Raw genomic sequence first — 27,330 nt, forward strand, 5'->3', positions numbered from 1 at the left:
GGGGCCCATGTGGTGGTTGATGTGCAACGGTCACCACATGTTTTTTAAAAAAAAATGCTCGCACAGCCATCTTCCACCCTTCAGGATGTAGTTTGGGTCCTTCATTGAAACACGTGTGAACTCGTCTTTTTTTTGGCGTGGAAGCAAGTCATCCTCGTTTCGAGGGACTGCCTATGACTGAATAAAATAACAACAGGATTTTTGCATCCACCTGAGGGGGCACTTGGTTTAATGTCTCATCCGCCAGTGCAGCGCTCCCTCAGCATTGCACTGAGTGTCAGCCTGGGTTATGCGCTCAAGTCTCTTGTGACTTTAACACAACCTTCTGACTTGGGCATGAGTTTTACCACTGAGCCACGGCTGACGGACGTCTGCAACGATTGTTGCTACGGAATCTGTACTTCGCTTGCCTGCTGTGGTTATAATGGTTTTAAATTGATTTAAAATCAGTATCAAGCTGCTGTCTGATCGCGAGAGAATGAATATGTAGTGTGGCACTGTGTTCATTCTCAGTACAATAATGCACTTTGAAAATGCTGCAGGGAATGCATTTCAATTATGCTTCGATGCTGACAGTACAAGCATAAAATTTCACTTTCCTGCTGTGAAATTATTATAAATCCAAAGCCTTTTTTTATAAAGTGTGAAATCTGTAATGCATTATCCCATTTTACTGGTTACCAAACTCTCTGTAATGGGACCTTGTTCTCAGTCCCATGATTTAAGGAAGATGACATCACTCCCATGTGATCAATCATGATGTATTCTTCGAATGCTGACACTTTTTAGCTTATGTTTTGTAAGTATGGACAGTGCTTTGATAGTCCTTACTTGAGAGTTGGTATTTGCTGCTCTTCAGCTGAGGTGTTTATCAGCTTGCTTTAAAAGTTTATTTTAAAAAGTCAATTCTTTTTGTCCCTGATACTTTCAATAGCTCTGTGACCAACACTGATATTATTTAATACAGAGCTCTAGCTCCAATTATTGCACAGTTTCAAGGATTTTCTTTTACTGGAGATTATTGGATACTTTGGGCTGAATGTTGATCCACCAGAACAATGATCGTGCTTAACTGCAATATTAAAAAATGTAACTTGCAGTTTTCCCTTGGATTTACTGCTCAAGTATTACAAGACATAGAAACATAGAAACATAGAAAATAGGTGCAGGAGTAGGCCATTCGGCCCTTCTAGCCTGCACCGCCATTCAATGAGTTCATGGCTGAACATTCAACTTCAGTACCCCATTCCTGCTTTCTCGCCATACCCCTTGATCCCCCTAGCAGTAAGGACCTCATCTAACTCCTTTTTGAATATATTTAGTGAATTGGCCTCAACAACTTTCTGTGGTAGAGAATTCCACAGGTTCACCACTCTCTGGGTGAAGAAGTTCCTCCGCATCTCGGTCCTAAATGGCTTACCCCTTATCCTTAGACTGTGACCCCTGGTTCTGGACTTCCCCAACATTGGGAACATTCTTCCTGCATCTAACCTGTCTAACCCCGTCAGAATTTTAAACGTTTCTATGAGGTCCCCTCTCATTCTTCTGAACTCCAGTGAATACAAGCCCAGTTGATCCAGTCTTTCTTGATAGGTCAGTCCCGCCATCCCGGGAATCAGTCTGGTGAACCTTCGCTGCACTCCCTCAATAGCAAGAATGTCCTTCCTCAGGTTAGGAGACCAAAACTGTACACAATACTCCAGGTGTGGCCTCACCAATGCCCTGTACAACTGTAGCAACACCTCCCTGCCCCTGTACTCAAATCCCCTTGCTATGAAGGCCAACATGCCATTTGCTTTCTTAACCGCCTGCTGCACCTGCATGCCAACCTTCAATGACTGATGTACCATGACACCCAGGTCTCTTTGCACCTCCCCTTTTCCTAATCTGTCACCATTCAGATAATAGTCTGTCTCTCTGTTTTTACCACCAAAGTGGATAACCTCACATTTATCCACATTATATTTCATCTGCCATGCATTTGCCCACTCACCTAACCTATCCAAGTCGCTCTGCAGCCTCACAGCATCCTCCTCGCAGCTCACACTGCCACCCAACTTAGTGTCATCCGCAAATTTGGAGATACTACATTTAATCCCCTCATCTAAATCATTAATGTACAGTGTAAACAGCTGGGGCCCCAGCACAGAACCTTGCGGTACCCCACTAGTCACTGCCATTCTGAAAAGTACCCATTTACTCCTACTCTTTGCTTCCTGTCTGACAACCAGTTCTCAATCCATGTCAGTACACTACCCCCAATCCCATGTGCTCTAACTTTGCACATCAATCTCTTGTGTGGGACCTTGTCGAACGCCTTCTGAAAGTCCAAATATACCACATCAACTGGTTCTCCCTTATCCACTCTACTGGAAACATCCTCAAAAAATTCCAGAAGATTTGTCAAGCATGATTTCCCTTTCACAAATCCATGCTGACTTGGACCTATCATGTCACCTCTTTCCAAATGCACTGCTATGACATCCTTAATAATTGATTCCATCATTTTACCCACCACCGATGTCAGGCTGACCGGTCTATAATTCCCTGTTTTCTCTCTCCCTCCTTTTTTAAAAAGTGGGGTTACATTGGCTACCCTCCACTCCATAGGAACTGATCCAGAGTCAATGGAATGTTGGAAAATGACTGTCAACGCATCCACTATTTCCAAGGCCACCTCCTTAAGTACTCTGGGATGCAGTCCATCAGGCCCTGGGGATTTATCGGCCTTCAATCCCATCAATTTCCCCAACACAATTTCCCGGCTAATAAGGATTTCCCTCAGTTCCTCCTCCTTACTAGACCCCCCGACCCCTTTTATAACCGGAAGGTTGTTCGTGTCCTCCTTCGTGAATACCGAACCAAAGTACTTGTTCAATTGGTCCGCCATTTCTTTGTTCCCCGTTATGACTTCCCCTGATTCTGACTGCAGGGGACCTATGTTTGTCTTTACTAACCTTTTTCTCTTTACATATCTATAGAAACTTTTGCAATCCGTCTTAATGTTCCCTGCAAGCTTCTTCTCATACTCCATTTTCCCTGCCCTAATCAAACCCTTTGTCCTCCTCTGCTGAGTTCTAAATTTCTCCCAGTCCCCAGGTTCGCTGCTATTTCTGGCCAATTTGTATGCCACTTCCTTGGCTTTAATACTATCCCTGATTTCCCTTGATAGCCACGGTTGAGCCACCTTCCCTTTTTTATTTCTATGCCAGACAGGAATGTACAATTGTTGTAGTTCATCCATGCGGTCTCTAAATGTCTGCCATTGCCCATCCACAGTCAACCCCTTAAGTATCATTCGCCAATCCATCTCAGCCAATTCACGCCTCATACCTTCAAAGTTAGCCTTCTTTAAGTTCTGGACCATGGTCTCTGAATTAACTGTTTCATTCTCCATCCTAATGCAGAATTCCACCATATTATGGTCACTCTTCCCCAAGGGGCCTCGCACAACGAGATTGCTAATTAATCCTTTCTCATTACACAACACCCAGTCTAAGATGGCCTCCCCCCTAGTTGGTTCCTCGACATATTGGTCTAAAAAACCATCCCTTATGCACTCCAGAAAATCCTCCTCCACCGTATTGCTTCCAGTTTGGTTAGCCCAATCTATGTGCATATTAAAGTCACCCATTATAACTGCTGCACCTTTATTGCACGCACCCCTAATTTCCTGTTTGATGCCCTCCCCAACATCACTACTACTGTTTGGAGGTCTGTACACAACTCCCACTAACGTTTTTTGCCCTTTGGTGTTCTGCAGCTCTACCCATATAGATTCCACATCATCCAAGCTAATGTCCTTCCTAACTATTGCCTTAATCTCCTCCTTAACCAGCAATGCTACCCCACCTCCTTTTCCTTTTATTCTATCCTTCCTGAATGTTGAATACCCCTGGATGTTGAGTTCCCAGCCCTGCTCATCCTGGAGCCACGTCTCCGTAATCCCAATCACATCATATTTGTTAACATCTATTTGCACAGTTAATTCATCCACCTTATTGCGGATACTCCTTGCATTAAGACACAAAGCCTTTTGGCTTGTTTTTTTAACACCCTCTGTCCTTTTAGAATTTTGCTGTACAATGGCCCTTTTTGTTCTTTGCCTTGGGTTTCTCTGCCCTCCACTTTTCCTCATCTCCTTTCTGTCTTTTGTTTTTGCCTCCTTTTTGTTTCCCTCTATCTCCCTGCATTGGTTCCCATCCCCCTGCCATATTAGTTTAACTCCTCCCCAACAGCACTAGCAAACACTCCCCCGAGGACATTGGTTCGATTCTGCCCAGGTGCAGACCGTCCGGATTGTACTGGTCCCACCTCCCCCAGAACCGGTTCCAATGCCCCAGGAATTTGAATCCCTCCCTGCTGCACCATTGCTCAAGCCACGTATTCATCTGAGCTATCCTGCGATTCCTACTCTGACTAGCACGTGGCACTGGTAGCAATCCCGAGATTACTACTTTTGAGGTCCTACTTTTTAATTTAGCTCCTAGCTCCTTAAATTCATTTCGTAGGAACTCATCCCTTTTTTTACCTATGTCATTGGTACCAACGTGCACCACGACAACTGGCTGTTCTCCCTCCCTTTTTAGAATGTCCTCTACCCGCTCCGAGACATCCTTGACCCTTGCACCAGGGAGGCAACATACCATCCTGGAGTCTCGGTTGCGGCCGCAGAAACGCCTATCTATTCCCCTTACAATTGAATCCCCTATCACTATCGCTCGCCCACTCTTTTTCCTGCCCTCCTGTGCAACAGAGCCAGCCACGGTGCCATGAACTTGGCTGCTGCTGCCCACTCCTGATGAGTCATCCCCCTCAACAGCACTCAAAGCAGTGTATCTGTTTTGCAGTGGGATGACCACAGGGGACCCCTGCACTACCTTCCTTGCACTACTCTTCCTGCTGGTCTTCCATTCCCTCGCTGGCTGTGGACCCTTCTCCTGCAGTAAGACCAACTCGCTACACGTGATACTCACGTCATTCTCAGCATCGTGGATGCTCCAGAGTGAATCCACCTTCAGCTCCAACTCCGCAACGCGGACCGTCAGTAGCCGGAGGTGGACACACTTCCCGCACATGTAGTCGTCGGGGACACTGGTGTTGTCCCCGTGTTCCCACATGGTACAGCAGGAGGAGCATGTCACGTGACCGAGCTGTCCTGCCATGACTTAACCCTGAGAGGTTATACCAGAACTGAGTTTGTAGTGATCAAGAAAGATTGGACAGGCTGGGGCTCGTTTCTCTGGAAAAGATTGAAGACTGAGGGGTGACCTGATTGAAGTCTTGGAAGATTATGAAGAGGTTTTATAGGATAGACAGAGGAGATGCTTCCACTTGTGGCAGAGACCAAAACTAGAGATCATAACTATAAGATAGTCACTCATAAATCCAACAGGGAATTCGGGAGAAACTTCTTTACCCAGAGAGTGGTGAGAATGTGGAACTTGCTACCACAGGGAGTGGTTGAGGCGAATAGTATCGATGGAATTAAGGGAAAGCTAAAATAACATGGAGAAAGGAATGGATGAATATATTCGGGTGAGATGAAGTAGGGTGGAACATAAACACTGGGATTGGCAAGTTGGGTTGAATGGCCTGTTTCTGTGCTGTACATTCTATGTAAAAAGAACCTACATTATAGGATCATGGACGAATAGTGATACACAATGATTTAGTCAGCAATCTAGCATTTGGGGTCATGCCATTATGGTTTATATATGGCAGATGGTAGTTTAAGATAGCTTCATGTAACATTTTGACACTTTATCCCTATTAACAACTGCCTGGCCTAGTGTCCTTTTCATATGGAGGGATGATAGACTGTTCTTGAATCTAGCTTGGCCAGTTGCTATGAGACAAGCCGGAATGACATCCCAGTTTCCCACCGTCATGCCATAACATCTGGCAGTACATTGTTACGTGGTGCAGCTCGGGTCATGAACTAAGTGAGGTGCGACACAAGCTTGGCTTCTTCCAATATTTCTGTACTGGAGTGGTTGCAATTTGTAGGTTAACCCTTGGGCAGCTATTCCCTGTTGTGCACTGTGTATTCACAAAAGGTTCTTTGGCATTCTGCAGGCTGAAGGTTAATTGGAGGAAAATAATGACGTCAGCGTGAGACCAATGTATATAGTATAGATCATGATAGTCGAAAGTAGTGTCATGCATTGCACTATCGTGCACTGGAGAATTTATCTACTGTCTAATTGGAAAGAGACAGATTGTTAAAGTATGTCGTTTCATCTTTCAAGTGAGGTTCCAGAGTATTTTGACATCATCCTTGTAGTGGGAGAGAAGGCCTCGGGAAGAGCGGGCGAGAATACCTCGGGCAGAGCGGCGGTACAATAAGAGTGGGCGAGAAGGCCTTGGGCTGAGCAGGAGAGGCGGCCACGGGCTGAGTGCACCTGAGCGGCGGCAACAAGAGGAGGAGCGGCGGTACATTCGAATTCCAAAAGAACAGCAAAAGCAAGGAGTGACGTTACAGGACTGCAGGTAGGTGATTGGTTGGTGAGTACTACAGTTTTTTTTAGTCTCTAAGCTAGCTGAGGAACTAAATTGCTATAACTTTACTTAAATTAGTAACTAAACTAGATAAACCAATTAAGCAATAAAACTAATAGTTAAATAATTAACTAATCAAATATAAAAGTTAGATAGACATGGCAGGGTAGGTGGTGTGCCGTAACTGCAGCACGTGGGATTTTGTGGAGAGCATCACGATCCCGAGCAACCGCATCTGCGAGAAGTGTCTGCAGCTCTAGGATCCTGAGGTTAGAATGGTTGAGCTGGAGTGCAAGGTCCAGACATTGTGGGGCATCACGGAGAGGGAGAGTTACCTGGACACTTTGTTTCAGAAGGCAGTTGCACCCTTTGGGTTAAGTACTACTTTAGAGTTCGTCAATAGTCAGGGGCAGGAGGGTGTGATTGCGAGTGAGGCAGGTATGGGGGCCCAGGATGTAGTGATGGTGAAGCCTCAGTGGGGGAAACTAAAAAGGAATGTAGTAGGCGACAATATAGTCGGGTAGATAGATACTATTTTCTGCAGTCGTGACACGGAATTCTGGAAGTTGTGTTGCCTACTCGGTGCCAAGATTAAGGATATCTCCTTGCGGCTGTAGAATAACTTTGGAGTGGGAGGGGGAGAATCCTGTTGTGATCCACGTAGGAACAAATGACGTAATTAGAACCAGGAATGAGGTTCTGCTGAGGGAGTTTGAAGAGCTCGGATCTAAATTTAAAAAGTGGAACCTCAAACGTAATAATCTCTGAATTGTTAAACTAATTGTTAAACTAATGGATGGGAGGATTCAGGAAAGAGTAAATTTAAAAGCAACAAGAGAAATGTCAAAGCTCTAGAGCAGAGCAGAGGCTTGGTTAAAATTGAGCCGAGTGGGTCAGGAAGGGACAGAGAGAGTAACAAAGATAATGCATCAGTGACGAAAGTGACATCAGGGAAGAATAGAAATAAATCGAAGCTAAAGCCACTATATCTGTGCGAAGCATTCACAATAAAATAGATGAATTAATAGGTTTGATTTAATAGCCATTGCGGAGATGTGGTTGCAAAGTGGCCACGGTTGGGAACTAAATATTCCAGGATACTGAACTTTTAGAAGAGATAGACAAAATGGAAAAGGAGGAGGGGTTTCCCTGATAAAGGATGGGATAAAGACAGTAGAGAAAGGATCTTGGCTCCAAAAATCAAGTAGTAGAATCAGACCCCCAAAAAGTCAGAGGGAGATAGAGCAAATATGTAGGCATATTTCTGAGAAGCTCAACAACTTATAGGTATGGGATTTGGCCATAGTGGACTGGAAACAGCTACTAGAAGGTAAATCAGTGTCAGTAGTGGGAGGCATTCAAGGAGGATATCCTGAGGGTACAGAACATGTATGTTCCTTTTATTTAAAAAAAAAAAGACGGAACTAACAAATCTAGAGCCCCCTGAATGTCGAGGGACATACAGGTTAGGATAAATAAAGGGGCAGCTTATGACAGATACCGAGGGCTCAATACTGCAGAAACTCTAGAGTATAGAAAATGCAGGGTGCAATTAAAAAGGAAATTAGGAAAACAGAGAGAGCATGAAAACATTTTGGCAAGTAATATCAAGGAAAACCCAAAGATGTTTTATAAATATGTTAAGAGCAAGAGGATAACTAAAGAACTCGTAAGGTGCATTAGCGACCATAAAGGTTATCCGTGTGTGGAGGCGGAAGACCATGGGTATGATTCGTAATGAATACTTTGCGTCTATTTTCACAAAAGAGAGGGCAATACAGACGTTGCAATTAGAGGGGAGCAGTGTGAAATATTAGATGAAATAAACATGGAGAGGATGTATTGAGGGGTTTAGCAGCTTTGAAAGTGGATAAATCCCCAGGCCTGGATGAAAGATTGAGAAGCAAAAGAGAAAATAGCAGAGGCTCTGACCATCATTTTCCAATCCTCTCTGGCTACAGGTGTGGTGCTGGAGGACTGCTAACATTATACCTTTGATTAAAAGGGGAGAAAAGGATAGACTGAGTAATTACAGGCCAGTCAGCCTAGCTTCGATGGTGAGAAAATTATTGGAAAAAATTTTGAGCGATATGATAAATCTTCATTTAGAAAGACTTGGATTAATCAAGGGTGGTCAGCATGGATTTGTTAATGGAAGGACGTGTCTGACTAAATTAAATTTTTTGAGGAGGTAACAAAAAGGGTTGATGAGGGTAATGCATTTGATGTAGTGTATATGGATTTTAGCAAGGCTTTTGATAGGGTCCCATATGGCAGGCTGTTCATGAAAGTAAAAGCTCTTGGGATCCAGGACAAAGTGGTAAGTTGGATCCAAATGTCTGAGGCAGGAAGCAAAGGGTTAATGGTTGGTGTTTTTGTGACTGGAAGGCTGTTTCCAGTGGAGTTCTGCAGGACTCAGTACTAGGTCCCTTGCTTTTTGTGGTATATATCAATGATTCAGACTTGAATATAGGTGGTGTGATTAAGAAGTTTGCAGATGATAGTAAAATCGGCTATGGTTGATAATGAAGAATAATGCTGTAGACTGCAGGAAGATATCAATGAACTGGTCAGATGGGCAGAACAGTGACACATGGAATTCAGTCCGTAGAAGTGTGAGGTAATGCATTTGGGGAGGACCAATAAGGCAAGTGCATACACATTAAATGGTAGGACACTGAGAAGTGTAGGGGTCCACAGTTCCCTGAAGGTAGCAGGCCAGGTAGATAAGGTGGTTAAGAAGGCTTATGGAATGCTTGCCTTTATTAGCCGACACATGGAATACAAGTGCAGGGAGGTTATGCTTGAACTGAATAAAACCCTTCAGCCACAGCTAGAGTACTGAGTACAGTACTGGTCACCACATTACAGGAAAGATGTAATTGTACTAGAGAGGGTACAGAAGAGATTCACAAGGATGATGCCTGGACTGGAGAATTCTAGCTATGAGGAGAGAATGGGTAGGCTAGGTTTGTTTCTTTGGAACAGAGGAGGCTGAGTGGAGACCTTATTGAGGTGTATAAAATTGAGGGGCCTAGATAGAGTGGATAGGAAGAACCTTGAGGGGTCAACAACCAGGGGCATAGATTTAAAGTAATTGACACAAGGTTTAGAGGGGATTTGAGGGGAAATTTCTTCACCCAGAGGGTGGCGGGGGTCTGAAACTCACTGCCTGAAAGGGTGATAGAGGCAGAAATCTTCACCACATTTAAAGGGTACTTGGATATGCACCTGAAGTGCTGTAACCGACAGGGCTACAGACCAAGAGCTGGAAAGTGGGATTAGGCTGGATAGCTTTTTGTCGGCCAGCGCGAACACGATGGGCCAAAATAGCCTCCTTCCATGCTTTAAATTTCTATGATTCTATAATCAATTTGGGTGGAGCTAAGAAACAGCAAGGGGCAGAAAACATTGGTCGGAGTTGTTTATAGGCCCCCAAACAGCAGTTGTAATGCAGGGCAGAGTATAAATCTGGAAATTAGAAATGCATGTAATAAGGGTAATACAGTATTCATGGAGGACTTTAATGTACAAACCAAATTTGCAGTAATAGTATAGAGGACGAATTCATGGACTGTATACAAGATTGTTTTCTAGATCAGTGTGTTGAGGAACCAACTAGGGAACAAGCTAGTTTAGATCTAATGTGCAATGAGATGATAAGCTTGTAGTAAAGAGTCTTTTAGGGAAGAGTGACCAAAATATGATAAAATTTTATATTGAGTTTGAAAATGATTTAGTCGAATCCAAAACTAGGGTCTTAAATCTAAACAAAGCAAACTACTTGGGTATGAGGGGCAAGTTAGGTAAGGTAGATTGGGAAACTACATTAAAAGGTATGACAGTAGACAAACAATGGATAGCATTTAAAGAATTAATACATAATTTACAACAAATTTACATTCCTTTAGGCCTCAAAAAGCCAACAGGAAAAGTGGTCCAACCGTGGCTAACGAGAAGTTAAAAATAGTATTCGATCAAAGAGGCTTATAATGTTGCCAAAAAGAGTAGTAAGCCTGGGGATTGGGAGGATTTTAGAATTCAGCAAAGGAGGACCAAGAAATTGATAGAGAAAACAGAATGAGAGTAAACTAGCGAGAGTCATACAAACAGACTGTAAAACTTCTATAGGTAATGGGGAATAAGGAAATGGCAGGGAAATTAAACATACTTTGTGTCCATCTTCACAGAAGAAGAAGCAAAAAACTTGTCAAATAGTGGAGAACTAAGGGTCTAACAAGAATGAGTTTTTTTTTAAATGGTACTGGGAAAATTAATGGGACTGAAAGCTGATAAATCGCCAGGATCTGATGGCTTACATCCTAGGGATTTGAAAGAGGTGGCTATAGAAATAGTGGATGCATTGGTGGTGATCATCCAAAATTCCATAGATTCTAGAATGGTTCCTGTGGATTGGAAGGTAGTAAATGTAATTTAAGAAAGGAGGGAGAGAGAAAACGGGTAACTACAGACCAGTTAGCTGGATAGTAGTCGTAGGAAAAATGCTAGAATCTATATTAAGGACGTGCTAACGGGGCACTTAGAAAATAATAAGATTGGGCAGAGTCAACATGGATTTATGAAAAGCAAATCATGTTTGACATCTGTTGGAGGTTTTGAGATTGTAACTAGCAGAATAGATAAAGGGGAACCAGTGGATGTGATGTATTTGGATTTTCAGAAGGCATTCGATAAGGTGCCACACAAGGTTATTAAACTAAACTAAGGATCATGGGATTGGGGGTAATATACTATCATGGATTGAGGATTAGTTAATGGACAGAAAACAGAGCAAGAATAAAATGGTCACTTTCAGGTTGGCAGGCTGTAACTAGTGGGGTATCGCAACGATCGGTTTGGGCCTTAGCTTTTCACAATATATATTGTGGCTAACGAAAGAAATAAAGGACGTTATCCAATTAAAAACAAGGACGTACAAAGTGGCCAAAACTAGTGGGAGGACAGAAGACTGGGAAGCTGTTAAAAGCCAGCAAAGAACGACTAAAAAAAAATGATTAAGAAAGGGAAGATAGACTATGAAAGTAAATTAGCACAAAATATAAAAACAGATAGCAAGAGTTTCTATAGGTATATAAAAGGAAAAGAGTGGATAAAGTCAATGTTTGTCCCTTAGAGGACGAGACCAGGGAATTAGTAATCGGGAGCATGGAGATGGCAGAACCTCTGAACAAATATATTGTATCAGTCCTTACGGTAGAGCATCCTGACGGACCGCGTTGCAGAGTTGGAGCGGAGGGTGGATTCACTCTGGAGCATCCACGATGCTGAGAATGACGTGAGTAGCACGTGCAGCGAGTTGGTCGTACCGCAGGTGAAGGGTCCACAGCCAGATAGGGAATGGACGACCAGCAGGAAGAGCAGTGCAAGGAAGGTAGTGCAGGGGTCCCCTGTGGTCATCCCTCTGCAAAACAGATACACTGCTTTGAGTACTGTTGAGGGGGATGATTCATCAGGGGAGGGCAGCAGCAGCCAAGTTCATGGCACCGTGGCTGGCTCTGTTGCACAGGAGGGCAGGAAAAAGAGTGGGAGAGCGATAGTGATAGGGGATTCAATTGTAAGGGGAATAGATAGGCGTTTCTGTGGCCGCAACCGAGACTCCAGGATGGTATGTTGCCTCCTTGGTGCAAGGGTCAAGGATGTCTCGGAGCGGGTACAGGACATTCTAAAAAGGGAGGGAGAACAGCCAGTTGTCGTGGTGCACATTGGTACCAACAACGTAGGTTTAAAAAAACTAATTTAAGGAGCTAGGAGCAAAATTAAAAAGTAGGACCTCAAAAGTAGTAATCTCGGGATTGCTACCAGTGCCACGTGATAGTCAGAGTAGGAATCGCAGGATAGCTCAGATGAATACGTGGCTTCAGCAATGGTGCAGCAGGGAGGGATTCAAATTCCTGGGGCATTGGAACCGGTTTTGGGGGAGGTGGGATCAGTACAAACCGGACGGTCTGCACCTGGACAGGACCGGAACCAATGTCCTAGGGGGAGTGTTTGCTAGTGCTGTTGGGGAGGAGTTAAACTAATATGGCAGGGGGATGGGAACCTATGCAGGGAGACAGAGGGAGACAAAAAGGAGGCAAAAGCAAAAGACAGAAAGGAGATGAAGAAAAGTGGAGGGCAGAGAAACCCAAGGCAAAGAACAAAAAGGGCCACTGTACAGCAAAATTCTAAAAGGACAAAGGGTGTTAAAAAAACAAGCCTGAAGGCTTTGTGTCTTAATGCAAGGACTTTCCGTAATAAGGTGGATGAATTAACTGTGCAAATAGATGTTAACAAATATGATGTGATTGGGATTACGGAGACGTGGCTCCAGGATGATCAGGGCTGGGAACTCAACATCCAGGGGTATTCAACATTCAGGAAGGATAGAATAAAAGGAAAAGGAGGTGGGGTAGCATTGCTGGTTAAAGAGGAGATTAATGCAATAGTTAGGAAAGACATTAGCTTGGATGATGTGGAATCTATATGGGTAGAGCTGCAGAACACCAAAGGGCAAAAAATGTTAGTGGGAGTTGTGTACAGACCTCCAAACAGTAGTAGTGATGTTGGGGAGGGCATCAAACAGGAAATTAGGGGTGCATTCAATAAGGGTGCAGCAGTTATAATGGGTGACTTTAATATGCACATAGATTGGGCTAACCAAACTGGAAGCAATACGGTGGAGGAGGATTTCCTGGAGTGCATAAGGGATGGTTTTCTAAACCAATATGTCGAGGAACCAACTAGGGGGGAGGCCATCTTAGACTGGGTGTTGTGTAATGAGAGAGGATTAATTAGCAATCTCGTTGTGCGAGGCCCCTTGGGGAAGAGTGACCATAATATGGTGGAATTCTGCATTAGGATGGAGAATGAAACAGTTAATTCAGAGACCATGGTCCAGAACTTAAAGAAGGGTAACTTTGAAGGTATGAGGCGTGAATTGGCTAGGATTGATTGGCGAATGATACTTAAGGGGTTGACTGTGGATGGGCAATGGCAGACATTTAGAGACCGCATGGATGAACTACAACAATTGTACATTCCTGTCTGGCGTAAAAATAAAAAAGGGAAGGTGGCTCAACCGTGGCTATCGAGGGAAATCGGGGATAATATTAAAGCCAAGGAAGTGGCATACAAATTGGCCAGAAATAGCAGCGAACCCGGAGACTGGGAGAAATTTAGAATTCAGCAGAGGAGGACAAAGGGTTTGATTAGGGCAGGGGAAATGGAGTACGAGAAGAAGCTTGCAGGGAACATTAAGACTGATTGCAAAAGTTTCTATAGATATGTAAAAAGAAAAAGGTTAGTAAAGACAAACGTAGGTCCCCTGCAGTCAGAATCAGGGGAAGTCATAACTGGGAACAAAGAAATGACGGACCAAAATTCATTAAGGAGGACACTAACAACCTTCCGGATATAAAAGGGGTCAGAGGGTCTAGTAAGGAGGAGGAACTGAGGGAAATCCTTATTAGTCGGGAAATTGATGGGATTGAAGGCCGATAAATCCCCAGGGCCTGATGGACTGCATCCCAGCGTACTTGAGGTGGCCTTGTAAATAACGGATGCATTGACAGTCATTTTCCAACATTCCATTGACTCTGGATCAGTTCCTATCGAGTGGAGGGTAGCCAATGTAACCCCACTTTTTAAAAAAGGAGGGAGAGAGAAAACGGGAAATTATAGACCGGTCAGCCTGACATCGGTAGTGTGTAAGATGATGGAATCAATTATTAAGGATGTCATAGCAGCGCATTTGTAAAGAGGTGACATGATAGGTCCAAGTCAGCATGGATTTGTGAAAGGGAAATCATGCTTGACAAATCTTCTGGAATTTTTTGAGGATGTTTCCAGTAGAGTGGACAAGGGAGAAACAGTTGATGTGGTATATTTGGACTTTCAGAAGGCTTTCGACAAGGTCCCACACAAGAGATTAATGTGCAAAGTTAAAGCACATGGGATTGGGGGTAGTGTGCTGACATGGATTGAGAACTGGTTGTCAGACAAGAAGCAAAGAGTAGGAATAAATGGGTACTTTTCAGAATGGCAGGCAGTGACTAGTGGGGTACCGCAAGGTTCTGTGCTGGGGCCCCAGCTGTTTACACTGTACATTAATGATTTAGACGAGGGGATTAAATGTATATCCAAATTTGCGGATGACACTAAGTTAGGTGGCAGTGTGAGCTGCGAGGAGGATGCTGAGGCTGCAGAGCGACTTGGATAGGTTAGGTGAGTGGGCAAATGCATGGCAGATGAAGTATAATGTGGATAAATGTGAGGTTATCCACTTTGGTGGTAAAAACAGAGAGACAGACTATTATCTGAATGGTGACAGATTAGGAAAAGGGGAGGTGCAACGAGACCTGGGTGTCATGGTGCATCAGTCATTGAAGGTTTGCATGCAGTTACAGCAGGCGGTTAAGAAAGCAAATGGCATGTTGGCCTTCATAGCGAGGGGATTTGAGTACAGGGGCAGGGAGGTGTTGCTACAGTTGTACAGGGCCTTGGTGAGTATTGTGTACAGTTTTGGTCGTCTAACCTGAGGAAGGACATTCTTGCTATTGAGGGAGTGCAGCGAAGATTCACCAGACTGATTCCCGGGATGGCGGGACTGACCTATCAAGAAAGACTGGATCAACTGGGCTTGTATTCACTGGAGTTCAGAAGAATGAGAGGGGACCTCATTGAAACGTTTAAAATTCTGACGGGTTTAGACAGGTTAGATGCAGGAAGAATGTTCCCAATGTTGGGGAAGTCCAGAACCAGAGGTCACAGTCTAAGGATAAGGGGTAAGCCATTTAGGACCGAGATGAGGAGAAACTTCTTCACCCAGAGAGTGGTGAACCTGTGGAATTCTCTACCACAGAAAGTTGTTGAGGCCAATTCACTAAATATATTCAAAAAGGAGTTGGATGTAATCCTTACTACTTGGGGGATCAAGGGGTATGGTGAGAAAGCAGGAATGGGGTACTGAAGTTGCATGTTCAGCCATGAACTCATTGAATGGTGGTGCAGACTAGAAGGGCCGAATGGCCTACTCCTACACCTATTTTCTATGTTTCTATGTGGAGGACACTAACAATATTCCAACAGTGGATAGTCAAGGGGCTGTGGGGGGGTGGGGGACGAGGAACTCATCACAATCACTAAGGAGGTGGTACTCCGTAAGATAATAGGAATAAAGGCAGATAAATCCCCTGGACCTGATGTCTTGCATCCTAGGGTCTTAAGAGAAGTAGCGGCAGGGATTGTGGATGCATTGGTTGTAATTTACCAAAATTCCCTGGATTCTGGGGAGGTCCCAGCAGATTGGAAAACTGCAAATGTAACGTCCCTATTTTTTAAAAAAGGAGACAGAGAAAAAGCAGGGAACTATAAACCAGTTAGCCTAACATCTGTGGTTGGGAAAATGTTGGAGTCTGTTATTAAAGAAGCAGTAGCAGGACATTTAGAAAAACATAATTTGGTCAGGCAGAGTCAGTATGGATTTATGAAGTGGAAGTCATGTTTGACAAATTTTCTGGATTTAGTTGAGGATGTAATGAACAGGGTGGATAAAGGGGAACCAGTGGATGTGGTGTATTTGGACTTCCAGAAGGCATTTGACCAGGTGCCACATAAAAGGTCACTGCACAAGATAAAAGTTCACTGGGTTGGGGATAATATATTAATATGGATAGAGGATTGGCTAACTAACAGAAAACAGAGTTGGGATAAATAGTTCATCCTCGGGTTGGCAATCAGTAACTAGTGGGGTGCCGCAGGGATCAGTGCTGGGACCCCAACTATTTACAATCTATATTAACGACTTGGAAGAAGGGACCGAGTGTAACATAGCCAAGTTTGCTGACGATACAAAGATGGGAGGAAAAGCAATGCGAGGAGGACACACAAAATCTGCAAAAGGACATAAACAGGCTAAGTGGGCAAAAATTTGGAAGATGGAGTATAATGTTGGAAAGTGTGAGGTCATGCACTTTGGCAGAAAAAAATCAAAGGACAAGTTATTATTTAAATGGAGAAAGATTGCAAAGTGCTGCAGCACAGCAGGACCTGGGGGTACTTGTGCATGAAGCACAAAAGGATAGTATTCAGGTACAGCAAGTGATCAGGAAGGCTAATGATATCTTGGCCTTTATTGCAAAGGAGATGGAGTATAAAAGCAGGGAAGTCTTGCTACAGCTATGCAAGATATTGGTGAGGCCACACCTGGAATACTGCATGCAGTTTTCGTTTCCATATTTACGAAAGGATATACTTGCTTTTGGAGGCAGTTCAGAGAAGGTTAAACTAGGTTGATTCTGGGGATGAGGGGTTGACTTAGGAAAGATTGAGTAGGTTGGGCCACTACTCATTGGAATTCAGAAGAATGAGAGGTGATCTTATTGAAACTTATAAGATTGAGGGGGCTTGATGATGGATGCAGAGAGGATGTTCCCACTGTTGGAGACTAGAACTAGAGGGCATGATCTTAGTTTTAAATGGATGGCCCCTTATTCTGAGATGAGGAGGAATTTCTTGAGTTGTAAATCTGTGGAATTCACTGCCTGAGAGCTGTGGAAGCCGGGACATTGAAAATTTGACACACAGTTTCTTGAACGATAAGGGGTTATGGAGAGTGGGCAGGGAAGTGGAGCTGAGTCCATGATCAGATCAGCCATGATATTGAATGGCGGAGCAGGCTCGGAGGGCCGTATGGCCTACTCCTGGTCCTATTTCTTGTGTTCTTATATCTTGTGTTCTTATATTGGATGAGGGGACCAAGTGTAATATATCCAAGTTTGCTGATGATACAAAACTGTGGGAATGTAAGTTGTGAGGAGGATGCAAAGAGGCTTCAAGGGGATATAGACAGGCTAGGAGAGTCGGCAAGAACATGGCAAATGGAATATAATGTGGAGAAATGTGAAGTTATCCACTTTGGTTGGAAAAATAGAGTATTTTTGAAATGATGAATGATTGGGAAATGTTGGTGTTCAGAGGGACCTGGCTGTCCTTGTTAACCTGCAAGCAATGAGAGCAAATGGTATGTTGGCCTTTATTACAAGAGGATTTGAATAAGAGTAAAGATATTTTACTGCAAATTGTATAGGGCTCTTGAGACCACACCTGAGTATTGTGTACAGTTTTGGTCATCTTGCCTAATGAAGGATATACTTGCCATAGAAGGAGTGCAATGAAGATTCACCAGACTGATTCCTGGGACGGGGAGGATTGTCCTATGAGGAGAGATTGAGCAGACTAGGCCTATATTCTCTCGCGTTTAGAAGAATTAGAGTTGATCTCATTGAAACATACAAAATTCTTACAGGGTTTGACAGGGTAGATGCAAGGAGGATATTTCCCTCTGGCTGGGGAGTCTAGAACCAGGGTCACAGTCTCAGAATAAGAGGTCAGTCATTTAGGACTGAAATGAGGAGAAACTTCTTCACTCAGAGGGTGGTGAATCTTTGGAATTCTCTAACCCAGAGAGCTGTGGAAGCTCAGTCGTTGATGATATTCAAGACTGAGATCGATAGATTTTTAGATATTAAGGGACAGTGCAGGAAAGTGGAGTTGAGGTAGAAGATCAGCCATGATCTCATTGAATGGAGGAGCAGGCTTGAGGGGCCGAATGGCCTACTCCTGCTCCTAATTCTCAGGTTTTCTGCTACTTGGCATGAGCTTCATTCCCCAGCTTTAAAGTACAGAAGCTTTGACAAGCTAGGCATCTTCAGTTTTATTGTAGTGTTTGCGTTAGAATGATCTTGCATTTAGAAAACATTTTATTTGGTCATTCAGGACGTCTCAAAGCATTTCAAGTTCCAGCGAATTATTTCTTGATGTGCAGACACTGTTACAGGGTTATTTGCATTTCAGAAAATTAAAGTGTGTGTTTAAATTACAAGCATTTCTTACGAAACAGAAGTTAATCCAATCAGGTCTGCGTGGCAAATGTACATAATATTTTTCAGATTATGTATGTTGAAGTATACTACATAAAATGCCTTGGATTGTTGACTCTTGTGCCTAGTGCCATCTAGTGTTCTACCTGATGTAAATAAAATCAAAATATGCTTTCCTACCATTACAACGATATTCGTCTTCCACAAACTAACTTCCTTTAATATATTGAGTTATTCTGGATACGTGTGGTTTAATAGATATGGTTCCCACAAGAAAGCCGGGGAATGTTGGTTATCCTGCTCGGGTCTTTTCTTTTTGAAAACAATTATAATTTTGAAATTATATATTTTTAAAATGTTTGCTTCCTTAAGTGGGCTGCCTTGAGGTACACTACTCCCTTGTACTGGCAGGTTCACAGTCAGGCACTGTGGTTGGCTCGTAACTGCCCTAAGTTGCATCAAAGCACTCGCCTTCAAAAAGGCCCATCACCCCCTTCGGGCAACTCGGGATGGGCAATAAATGCCGACCTTGCCAGCCAAACCCACATTCCAAGAATTAACTTTTTATTATTTTGGTTGGGTAGGAAAGTTGGCAAATAGAATGACCTAGTCTTCAAACAAGTGATGGCAGTAAAATATAAGTATTTTCCAGTATTGCAAGATGGATTGCATCAAAGAATAGAGTTCTGTGCATAAATAGTTTAAAATGAAACTCAATCGTATGACAAAACTAGAGCTAACAATACTGAAGAAAATCAAGGAATAAAGGAAGTATGATATGAAAAAGATTAAAACGGTCAAAACGGCTTCCGAAAAACAGCTAGCAGATAATCTATAAAGAAATGGTAAAGGCTTTTGAAAGTACATTAATGTTTCCCACATTACAACAGTGACTACACTTCATTGGCTGTCTGCTTTGAGATGTCCTGAGGTTGTGTGCTATATAGAACTGCAAGTCTTCGGCTCAATTTTCCCAGAGCTTTTTATTGGCGTACTTGAAGAGATACACCCGTTTTTTGGGGCCCCAAGTACAGCAAAATAAAATGGTCCATGTTTCCCTGTTCGTCATTTTGGTGCAGCCTAACCTGTCCTTCAATTTCGGGGGTGGAGCCTTCATCTGTGCCAAAAAGATCAGGTTGCCATGGTAACCAGAGACACATTGCGGGCTGAGCTGGAAAGTGAAACATACAGCCAGCTTGCAACACTAAAATACATTGCAGCAACTTAACTCCAATTATTAAAGACCCGATGCCAGAGCCGATCCCCATCCCTATCCCAGGCCGAAGGGCCGCCCAGTCTGCTCCCCTAGCCGAGTGACCCGCCGGTCCGCTGCACCCCCAACCAAGTGACTTGCCGGTCCACACCCCCCCCCCCCCCCCCCCCCCCCCCCCCCAAACCACCAAGTGACCTCTTGGTCAGCTACCCCGCCGCGAGCTCTAGCCGAGTGGCCTCCTGTCCGGGCCCCCAACTATACCTGAAAAGCTTCCCTTCCTCCCCCCCCCCCCCCCCACCCTCTCTTTCCTGCTGCTGCTGTCCGGGCATCTGCTCCACCTACCTGCGCCAATTTCCTTAACTCTCCAGAAGGTTTTTCTGCAGAGGCCACATACGCCGGCCTAAGAAGAACTGGAATAACTTTCAGCTAGCCAAACTTCCCTAAATGGCCAGAATTGGCATGGGTAGCAGGTTACACCCTTTTGGCTAGAAAAAAAGTAACCAAAATATATGGTAACTGAGTTACTCTGGTGCAAATGGGTCAGGGAAACTGGGTTTTTTAATTTGGGCCAAAAAAAATGGTCTGCTCCAAAATAAACGGTGCAAATCACTGGGGAAAATTGAGCCCTTTATCTCTTTGGCCTACTCCATTCGAGCTATTCTGTGCCCTTCTTTCTGTGCCTCTATCCCTCAAGTTAATTGCAGATGGGTTTGAGGAAAACTTCTGGTGTCTTTGAAAAATCCACATTGCGCAATAAACATTGAAACAAAAACCATTCAAATTAAGTTGCTCTCGGCTCTGGGTGCATTTTGTTATGGCAGTAGTTGCGATTAGTCACTTATGTGAAATTTGTTTAACGGAAACTCGGCAATCGCGCAGATTAGTGTCTTGAAACTTTACAGCTTCATCCAAATTCTACTAAATATGTGACTTTCACTTGCTCCCTACTATGTATGCAAATGGGATTTTGTAAAAATCACTTACAATTCCGGCACAGGCACGATGGGCCCCCTGTGCTGTATCATTCTACGATTCCATGATTAAAAAGTAATGGCATTGGCTTAGCAATAGGTGGCACCAGATACCTTCAATAAACTATCTGGGCCAAATGTTCATCACGGAAACTGATGTCTGTCTCTGCATTTGTACAATGCAGTTTTATACAAGTACTATTTGCATGTTGCTAACTGAGACTGTTCTGTAGCACTGTGCATTTAGACAATGAAAACGGTGAACACTTTCTTTCCGTCTCTATTCTACTTCAAAACAAGATTGAACTGAACCATGACTTCTGGAAAATGGTTTTAATTCAGTTCAAGCACACTAATTTAACCTGACAGAATTTACACTTTTTTAAAACATTGAAGGGCATAATTTTTCTTTCTAATTTATCATTTTTTCTAGTTCAGTAAATGTACCATAAAATCAGTTTATTGCTGCAGCCGTGGCTCTCTTCTCCTCCTCTACCCACCCCCCCCCCACCACCTTTCACCTTTACCGTTTGACAATCATGTAAAATTTTAATATATTTTGCACTGACGTTGCTCTGTACAAAGCATGGGTATAACCTGATGCTCAGTATATAATGGAGCTATAACCTGCGGTTTGCCTCTAGCACACTGAGTAATCTGAGCCAAGAAATGTACTGCATCTATACTGGCTTCAAAAATATATAGACCGTGTTTGTGGAAACAATTGCCTAATTTTTTTTTGTAATTCTCATTGTGGTTTGGTATTGAAGAAGCCACTGTACTGCTTTCGTTATAAGTAATTTATCTGTCGCGTTAAGAAATATTGAAATTAAATTTTTTTTAAATGGCCACCTCACTTTGCATGATCCGTGTAAATGTTTCGCAGATTACATGAGATGAAAGCATCTAGAATGATGTCCTAAAAATTCTAGCTTTTAAAGGAATCTAGTTCTGCATAGTGCAATGCTTAAATTACATCCCTCCATTTTTGTAATCAACCCCGAGACATTTTTTTTTAAAGTAAATGACAAATTAAAACTCTCCAACTGGTCATAGTGCATAGTTATATTTAAAAGAAAAGTAGGCAGGGAGGCGAAATAAAGTAACAGCTATCTTGCGTGGTCCAAAGTTGAAGGCTAAATCAACCCTCGATTGTTCAAAAAAAGTACCGAAATATGAGCAGGAAGAATCAACCTTATTTAAAACTGGCTGGTTGATTAGAGAATATTAGTCGGATATTAAACGCTCCTTGAGCTCCCTGTCCTAATGATTTTCTTGTTTTAATTCAGATTCAGGAGAAGGTGAGGAAGAAAATAAAGGCTGGTAGCTCTCCTTTGAATGGAGATCAATTGAATGGATTTGGAGATGGGGGCTATTCAGGGACCAAGAAGCCCCGATTGAATGGGGCAGATGCATCAGGGCGACTCGCAGTTAATGGATCCTCGAACGGCATGCCACCAATGTCCCCACTCAACCAGCAGGACAAAAGAACAGTCATCGGGGACAGTGCGCAGGGTCATGGGAACCATCCCATCGACTTGGACAGTGTGAAGAAGGAAAGTCTTCCTGACTCCAATGTACCGATGAACAGGAGCTGTGACGGTGGTGATGGGTTCACTCTTATAAAAGAGCTTAAGCAGGAGCCTGCGCTGGATTTAGCTTGCATGAACCCAACAGGCACCTCTCTGTTCCCAGATATTAATTTGAACGAACAAGAATGGCAAGAATTGTTTGATGAGCTGAACCGCTCTGTACCAGACCAAGACATACAGGATCTCTTCAATGAGGATTTTGAAGAAAAGAAGGATATTGAACCCACTGGTTCTTCTGATCAAACCTCTTTACCAGACAACATCATTATAAAGACTGAGTTCTCTCCATCCTCCTTTGAACATGATCAGACAGGGTCTCCACAAAGCAGACTGCCTTCATCAGGCCCTTCATTTTCAAGTGTATCTATGGCTCTGGTTAATGCCGCCCCTTCAGTGACTGGTGTGTCCCAGACAATGGCGCAAGCTTCAGGTCCGACTCCCGGTGCCACCAGGCCCGTGTCCAGCGTACTGTTACCTGGGAAGGCAGGGCTATCCGTGGAACGGTCTCACGCGCAGCAGCTGCAGCAGATGGCCGCCAACCAGAAGCAGCGAGCTCAACGCTTGCAGAATCAGCAAGTGCAGCACCCCTCGCCCAATCAGGTGCCAAGCTGGTTGGCGGCTCCGACCCAGAGTCCTCTCAGTGGGCCCTACAGCCTCGATAAGCCCAGCAGCCCTTCGCTGCACCAACAGGAGTTCAGCCAGAAGCTTCCAATGGCTAGCATGCCGCCAAAGAGTTCGCCGAAGGCTGGTGGCAACTTCCTCCAGCCGAATCACGTTGCTATGCTGAGCCACCAGCCGAACGCTTTAGGTCAAAATTCCGCAAACAGCCAGGCTCATCTGCTGAGCTACAATAACACTAAACGGTTGACTCATTTTGAAATGGATAATAGCCAAAGGGCGGTGGCACCTAACCAGAACAAAGCTGCCATGTTCGGGTATCTACAGCAGCAGCATCAGCTTTCCCACCTCAGCGATGAGCAGAAACGAATGCTGTTGAAGAAGGAGCTTCCCCAGGGTGGCATCACATACAGGCCCCTTCTGCAACACGGTCAGGTAAGAGTTTTGTGTGCATTTCTGCTGCAAGTACCAACGCAACGAGCTGTGGGGCTACCTTTCGTCCTTTCCCTCCCTCTCGTTTTCCACCCCCCTCCTTCGCTGAAGGCACGCTGGAGTATGGTTTCATGGGCTCTGGCAAGACTTTGCACTCTCGTCCCAATTGGACATTCTTCATATCTGAGCCTAGCCTGTCAGCAGTGGCAAGCTCTGAAATTGTGGTGGGCCATCACAGCAAAGAATGATACTATCCTCAACCACTGTCTATACAAGCATGTGTCACTGGGTTTGGGATCTGGGTAGGGACCCTGGCTAGGAGGAGGAGGAGACCATTCAGCCACTCGAGTCTGTTCCACCATTTAATAAGATGATTGCTGATCTGCACCTCAACTCCCTCACCCACTGTAGCTCCATATCCCTCTGTACCCTTACCCAATAAAAATCGATCAATTTTCCCCCAGCACCCACAGCCTTTTGGGAGAGAGAATTCCAGATTTCTACTACCCTGTGAGAAAATAGTGCTTCCTGATTTTATCTCCTGAATGGCCTAGCTCCAAAATTTACGGTTATGTCCCCTGGTTCTTGATTCCTCGACTACAGGAAATAGTTTCCCTCTTATCAACCCTGTAGTTCTCCTTGAAACACAGATGGCTAAGAGGAGATTTGATGGAGGTGTTCAAAATCATGAAGGATTTAGCATGAGTAAATAAAGAGAAACTGTTCCCATTGGCGGACGGTCGCTAACCAGAGGGCACAGATTGAAGGTGATTGGCAAAAGAACCAAAGGCGACATGAAGGAAACCTTTTTTAACGCAACGAGTGTTTAGGATCTGGAATGCACGGCCTGAAAGGGCGGTAGATACAGATTCAATTGTAGCCTTCAAAAGGGAATGGGATAAATACGAAGAAGGAAAAAGTGCAGGGTTATGGGGAAAGAGCAGGGGGGAGTGGGACTAACTGGATTGCTCTTTGAAAGAGCAGACTCGATGGGCCGAACAGCTGCCTTCTGTGCTGCACTGTTCTGATTATATAACTCTCTCTAATCCTTTTAACATTTTAAACCCCTCGATCAGATCAGGCTATCGTTCTCTTGTCCCCCTCCACTGAATGAACCAAAGGATAAGCCAGTTATAGTGCCCCTCCACTCAGCTGGGATCCACTAAGCCAGCACAGGCCTTTCTGGTCCTCGTGGCTCAGTATTACTACATGCTGCTCAATGATCAATTGGTGAATGCACAGAATTCGTTTTTAAAATCAATAGGGCACTTGCAAATGATGGTGCGCCATGCTAGGCCATCAGTTCGCTGGTGTTCATTCTCTCTCTCTCTCTCTCCTTCAAGCTCTTCTCATCTTTCCATTCACGGTAACACAGTTGTGTAGCTCTGCTCCTCTGTGGCCACACTGCTAGCCGTGTGAAGGAACTAAATGTAGCCATGGATAGATGAGTTGAGCAGTCTTCCAATGCAAAGTTACTGACGTTCTCGGAAACATTTGCGATGATGTGTACCTGAATGTATGCTTGATTCAGTGCCAGCTGATCGGAGTCCGTGCACGAGTTAGGTTGCTGCAGGTACTGTTCATGCGCCTGGTCACTATCCACTGCCTTACGCTGGAAAGTGCCTGCGGGTGAGGCCAAGATTGGGCTTAGTTCTGATGTCCGTAGATGAATAGTCTTCAGACACTTGGGCTCACGCATGAAGAGTGATTGGGTGAGTTACCGGGGAGGGCTATCGCCTTCCATAGAACCAGACATTAGTACGAGTTGGTGACTTCAGAAACTGTGAATAAAATCGCCTCAGTGAAGTGGGAATTAAACTGTCTCATGGATTTGACATTCTCCAGCTAAATAAGTCTAGTGTCACAGCTAAACAGCCCACACTGCCTCAGTTGGTCAGTATAGTAAAGATTGCAGCAGATTCTCATTCCACTGTAGCTCTACAAAGTTATGTCATCAGTGCCCTTGTGGTATTTGCTTTGTCCAAAACTTAAGTCTTGTAATAATTGTCCTTGAGTAAAGGAATATTGTAAAGCCATTAAGTCTTTGTGTGACTCCTGTTTTTCCCCAGCTCCCTTCATCTCTCCTCAGTTCAAGTCAGTCTGTTTCAAATTAGTTTAAACGAAGTTAAATTTTGTAACGTCCTTTTCTTAATCCGCTTCATTTTCTGCATCAGTTCCAGCTTCTGCTGGACAGTCACGACTCCCTTCCCAAGGACTTTGGAGCTGTAAAGAAAAAAATAACTTGTTTGTTCTGATTTGTTCTAGAAAAGAGAAAGCTGAGAGGTGAACTAATTGAGGTCTTTTATGATTATGAAAGAGTTTTATAGGGTAGGCGGAGAGAAAATGGTTCCATCTGTGGAGGAGACTAGAACTAGAGGTCATAAATATAAGATGGTCATTAATAAATCCAGTGAGGAATTTAGGAAAAATGTGTCTTTCCCAGAGCGGTGAGAATGTGAAACCTGTAGTAGTTAAGGCGAATAGATTAGATGTGTTTAAGGGGACGCTAGATACTTGCATGAGGGAGAAAGGAATGGAAGGATATGATGATGGGGTGAGATGGTAGAGGCTCATGTGGAGCATAAACACTGGCATGGCTGTACACTCCATGTAACATGCAATGATTTCGCCCCTTTTGTTTTAAATAGGATCAGAATCCAGGAACTGTCACCAGGGCACCAAACTCTGTCCAGACATCAACTCCAGCAACCCAGCCGCCTCCTGTTTCTATCGCGGGTAACCACGGAAACGCCACGTACCTCAGTAGCCAGCAGCAAGCTGCTGCCGCCATGAAACAGCAGCTACTGATGGATCAGCAGAAGCAGCGCGAGCAGCAGTTACAACTGATGGAGCAGCAATACCTGCAGAGGCAGCAACTACTGGCAGAGCGGGTGGGTAACATGGGGGGAGGGGGGCATGGCAACTGATCCAGGGGAACTCAAACAAGTGATTCAAACAATCGTGCACCATTTGCACTCTCATCCTGAAGTACGCAATGCCATTAGTGTGTGAAATCAGCCAGTGCACACGTGGGTGTGAGGAGAAAGTCTCTCGCCTGCTGTGATGTAACCAGAATTGGTACAGAGTCAAGTATATTAAAAAAAATTGTGCTGTCTGAAAAGTTCAAACATCAGAGATTAAAATAGGCTGACCATATTTTCTAAACCACAGTGGGAGCACAGCAGAGTAGCTAGGATGGAAAACGTTGGTTTTGCAAATTCTTTCAGCAGCCTATACTTTTAACAGTTGCACAGATGCACTACAAATACAAATCAAATATGCTTATAATTACCACGGATATAACCACCGTGTTGAAGTGCATTCAGACTCCTGACCCATCCTCTCCCAGTGACTGAGTTCACACCTGACTCCTCCTTGCACCCCCTCCCAACAGTGTTTAGGATTTCCCTGGTGACTGTGACCAGGCCCTTCTCCGCTCCGATTGCCGTGCTCCTGGGCACCTCCGGCAGCACGCACCCGGCTGGAAACTAAAACAACAACCCGCACACGCGCAGAAAGGTCGCGCATGTGCATTGTCATTCTGGTCATTGTACAAGTTGTTTAATTTAGTCTTTGAGCTGCAAAGTACAGCTCAGGAGGGTACACTCACATCTCAGTCCTCAATAACTGTCTCTGCCTCTGACTTAATCCTTGTGGATTCCAAATGAAATTCCATCCCTCATGTTTTGGATTCACCCAGGATTACAGATCTCTCCAACATATTCAGCATTCCTCAAACCACTGCTCTCGCTGCATCCCGAGATTCACATTCAATGCTATGCGCTGCTACATGCACACTCTCGACACCTCTTTCGCAGCTCCGACTCACTCTATTTCTAAGCTGTCCTGGTCCGCAGTTCCATTTCATCCTTCGCCTCATCCGATGCTTTAGCCAAAAACATTTTTCCTTCCTTTTCAGGTGCCGAGGATCGTAAACTTCAACAACTCTTGGACACCAACGTCTCTCCGGAACCACCTTCCCTTACACTTCCCTCTGATCCCATCCCTTCTTCCAATCTCACCCCTGCCGTGTTTTCACTATCCCCTCTGACTTTCCCCTCTCTGACCCCGAACGATCAGTCCTCAGCAAAGGCCTGAACTTCATCCCCTTACACCCCAACCTC

The 27,330-nt window shown here is 44.2% G+C and overlaps 1 protein-coding gene across 1 annotated transcript in view; it reads left to right on the plus strand.

The window, feature by feature from the left end:
* maml1 (mastermind-like transcriptional coactivator 1) overlaps positions 1 to 27,330 on the plus strand; it is a 93,869-nt gene that overhangs the window by 36,933 nt on the left and 29,606 nt on the right. The window contains exons 2-3 of the mRNA XM_070877981.1: positions 21,854 to 23,209; positions 25,855 to 26,097. Coding sequence (XP_070734082.1) covers positions 21,854 to 23,209; positions 25,855 to 26,097 — 1,599 coding nt within the window. The remainder of the gene's footprint in view (positions 1 to 21,853; positions 23,210 to 25,854; positions 26,098 to 27,330) is intronic.

The sequence above is a fragment of the Pristiophorus japonicus genome, chromosome 4 (assembly GCF_044704955.1).
Source record: "Pristiophorus japonicus isolate sPriJap1 chromosome 4, sPriJap1.hap1, whole genome shotgun sequence".
Lineage (NCBI taxonomy): Eukaryota > Metazoa > Chordata > Chondrichthyes > Pristiophoridae > Pristiophorus > Pristiophorus japonicus.